The sequence below is a fragment of the Otolemur garnettii genome, unplaced genomic scaffold (genome assembly GCF_000181295.1).
Source record: "Otolemur garnettii isolate 467f Iridium unplaced genomic scaffold, OtoGar3 scaffold00227, whole genome shotgun sequence".
Classification (NCBI taxonomy): domain Eukaryota; kingdom Metazoa; phylum Chordata; class Mammalia; order Primates; family Galagidae; genus Otolemur; species Otolemur garnettii.
In genome coordinates this window covers 156,786-160,207 of record NW_003852622.1, presented here as the reverse complement: position 1 = coordinate 160,207, position 3,422 = coordinate 156,786, and the positions used below count along the sequence as shown (strand labels likewise).

Below are 3,422 nucleotides of genomic sequence, written 5' to 3'. Positions count from 1 at the left end.
AAACAAGGAGGTGAACAAGAAGAAAGAACACATGAGGAAAAACCAACAGAAACATTTGGGCAACATGAGAAACCAAAATGGAAGAACTTCCCCAAGGGACCATGAGGCAACTACTGCAGGAGGCTCCACCTATAAAGAAGTAATGGACTAGACAGAAAGGGAATTTAAAATATGGATGATAACAAAAATGAAAGGAATGGATGACAAAATGTAAAAGCAGATCCAAAGTCAGAGGAGACATATGTAGAATATAGGAAGGATATTGGCAGAGCTTAAGAAAACTAAAAAGACAATCATGGAATGTAAAGATGCAATAGAAAGTATTAACAATAGGTTATACCATGGAGAAGAAAAGACCTCTGAGCCAGAGGATAAAGTTTCAAGCTAACTCAGGCAGCTAAAGAGGCAGAAAATAAGAGAGAGACAGCAGAAAAGGCACTTAGAGAGCTAGACTTATGGATAAAAGGGAATCTTGAAGGGGAAGAAGATTGTCCCAAAGAAAGAGAAGCACTACTAGAAACTGTCATAAATAAAAAAGTTCCAAAATGTTACTAAAGAGCCTGACACACTCCTTTCAGATAGACATCAAAACCCAACTGATCTCAACTCAAACAGACCCTCTCCATGACACATCGTAATGAACCTGTCCAAAGTCAAGATGAAAGAATAAATTCTGTAAGCAGCTTGGAGTAAGCGCCAACTGATCTACCGAGGCTGAGTCATTCAGATGACAGCAGACTTTTCAACTGAAACCTTCCAAGCCAGAGGAACATGGTCATCCACTTTCAACATTCTTAAACAAAACAACTTCCAGCCCAGAATTCAGTAGCCTGCGAAACTAAGCTTGAAAAATGATGGAGAAATCAAATCTTTGGTGGATATATAAGCTCTGAGGAAATTCCACCAGAACAAGACCAGCCATACAGGAAATACTTAGACCTATTCTCAGTAATAACTAACCATCTAAATGGACCAACAGCAAGGTAAACACCCAAAAGGTAAAGGGCAAAATGTAGCTTCCAGAAAAATACAAAGAATAAAATTGCATAATGGATTTATATAAAAAAAATAGGGTGAAGAGAACTACACCACACTTATCAATTTTCTTACAAAAAAAAAAAAAACAGTGTTGAGGATTATGTAGAAAAGAAAGAATATTCCTACACAGTTTCACAATGTAAAATGTCACAACCCTTTGGAGAGCAGACTGAGAGGAAACGGATTCAAATAATTAACATACAGTTGTCAAATTCTACCAGGCAATCCCAATTATAGTTTAGATAGATAGATAGATAGGCAGTCAGACAGACAGACAGATAGATAGATAGATGTATACACACACAGAATAAGAAATGACTAGGTAAGTTCCCACAAAACACAGATGATTGTTTCTAGAAGTGTACTTCATCACAAACAAATAATGGAAACAGCCATCAACTCATATATAAAGGAAACATGTTGTGCCCAAACAATGGATGAACTTTGAAGGTAATATGCAGTGAGTGAATCCAAACACAAAAGGCCACATCTTATGTGATTCCATTTATATGAAAAAAATGAAGAGAATGTAATATACAGAGGCAAAAAAATATGTTTGCAAGGCTTAGATGGGGCTCAGAAGGATGGTCTAATAAGGAGTGGAAACTAACACATACGGGGATTCTTTGAGGCATATGTATTTATTTTCATTTTTGTAATATTTATTTATTTTTGTAATATTGGCAAATAGCTGTAACTATACTAAAATCATAGAAATGGACACTTGAAGTGGATAAATGTATGATATGCAAAATTGATCTAAATAAAACCAGTACAAACAAGTAAACAAATGTAAGGGGGAAGAAGAGAAAGATTATCTTGAGTTGATTATTTCCTTCCTCCAAGCTGAGCCTGTATCTGATGCTTAGTTCCTCCCTTGAGCAAAGGGAAAGATATTTTTAGCATTCTGCAGAACCAAGCTCACCAGAGCGGAGAGGGTAGAGAGTAGTTCTCTGGGACGGGCCCACAGTTTGGCAGCTTTACTTTGTTCTAAAATCAGGCCTCTGCTCTGGGTCCACAGGCTCACTAAAGCTGTTCATCGGTATGGTTTGCCTTCTTTGGCTTTACATCTCACCAGATAGGCAGCACTACCGGCTCATAGAGCCTGCCCCTCTGACACCCACTCAGAACAATTGTTGCCTTGGCTAAATTGTGACAGAAAGGACAATCATCCCTGAAGTTGCCTCAGCAGGACCTAGACTGCCAGAAATGAGAAAAGATTAGTGGGTTGATGATGGGGTGTCCTGGTGCATTGAAGACAACCTGCTAGCTCCATCTGCGGTGACAGCCTAAGAATTCTGGAATCCTGTGGCTTTGAAACTTCCAAAGGTGCCTATCTCACAAAGTGGCCCAAGTGTTCTTTCCTTATGTTGGTGAGGTTCAGGAAAGGACGAGGCAGACATGTTTAATCCACAGGTACTGGATGCTCCAGCTGTGATTATTGACAATGGTTCGGGCCTCTGCAAAGTGGGGTTTTCTGGAGAGGCTGGCCCTCGTCATATCATCAACTCTGTCGTGGGTCATCCTAAAGTTAACAATCCTTCAGAAAGAGCCAGTGAGAAGAAGTGCTTTGTGGGGGAAGAAGCCCGGTGCAGGTATGAGACATTGTCTTTGCACTACCCCATTGAACGTGGACTGGTCACAGGATGGGATGACATGGAGCAAGTCTGGAAACACCTTTTCGAGTGGGAGCTGGGAGTAAAACCCTGTGACCAAGCTGTACTCATGACGGAGCCCTCCTTGAATCCAAGGGAGGCTCGAGAGAAGCTTGCCGAAATGATGTTTGAGAACTTTAATGTGCCTGCTTTCTACCTGTCCAACCATGCCATGGTAGCTCTCTATGCCTCTGCCTGCGTCACAGGCCTGGTGGTGGACAGTGGACATGGGGTCACCTGCACCGTCCCCATCTTTGAGGGTTACGCCCTGCCTCATGCAGTCACCAAGCTCTATGTGGCAGGGAGGGACATCACAGAGCACCTCACCCGGCTCCTCTTTGCTAGAGGGTGTACTTTTTCTTGCATATTCAACAAGGCCTTGGTGAACGACATTAAAGAGACGCTGTGCTACATTGCACTGGAGCCAGAGAAAGAGCTATGCAAGAAGCCTGAGGAAGTCTTGCGAGAATACAGACTTCCAGATGGGAATGTCATCCACCTTGGGGACCAGCTACACCAGGTACCAGAAGTTCTCTTTGCACCTGACCAGCTAGGCATCCACAATCCAGGACTCTCGAAAATGGTCTCCAGCAGCATCCTGAAATGTGACGCTGACATTCAGAAGAGCCTTTTTGCAGAGATCGTACTGTGCGGGGGCACCACTCTCTTTCCTGGCCTGGAGGAAAGGCTCGTGAAAGAACTGGAACAGCTGGCTTCCAAAGAGACCCC

The 3,422-nt window shown here is 42.5% G+C and overlaps 1 protein-coding gene across 1 annotated transcript; it reads left to right on the top strand.

Annotated features, from left to right (window-relative positions):
- Window positions 1-2,439: 2,439 nt before the first annotated feature.
- On the top strand, window positions 2,440-3,417 carry LOC100944475 (actin-related protein T2-like; the record flags this gene model as incomplete). The annotated part of the gene is made up of 1 exon (XM_003802030.2): window positions 2,440-3,417. A coding segment is annotated over exon 1 (978 nt), but the record flags the coding sequence as incomplete, so codon positions are not given.
- Between the last annotated feature and the right edge of the window lie 5 nt (window positions 3,418-3,422).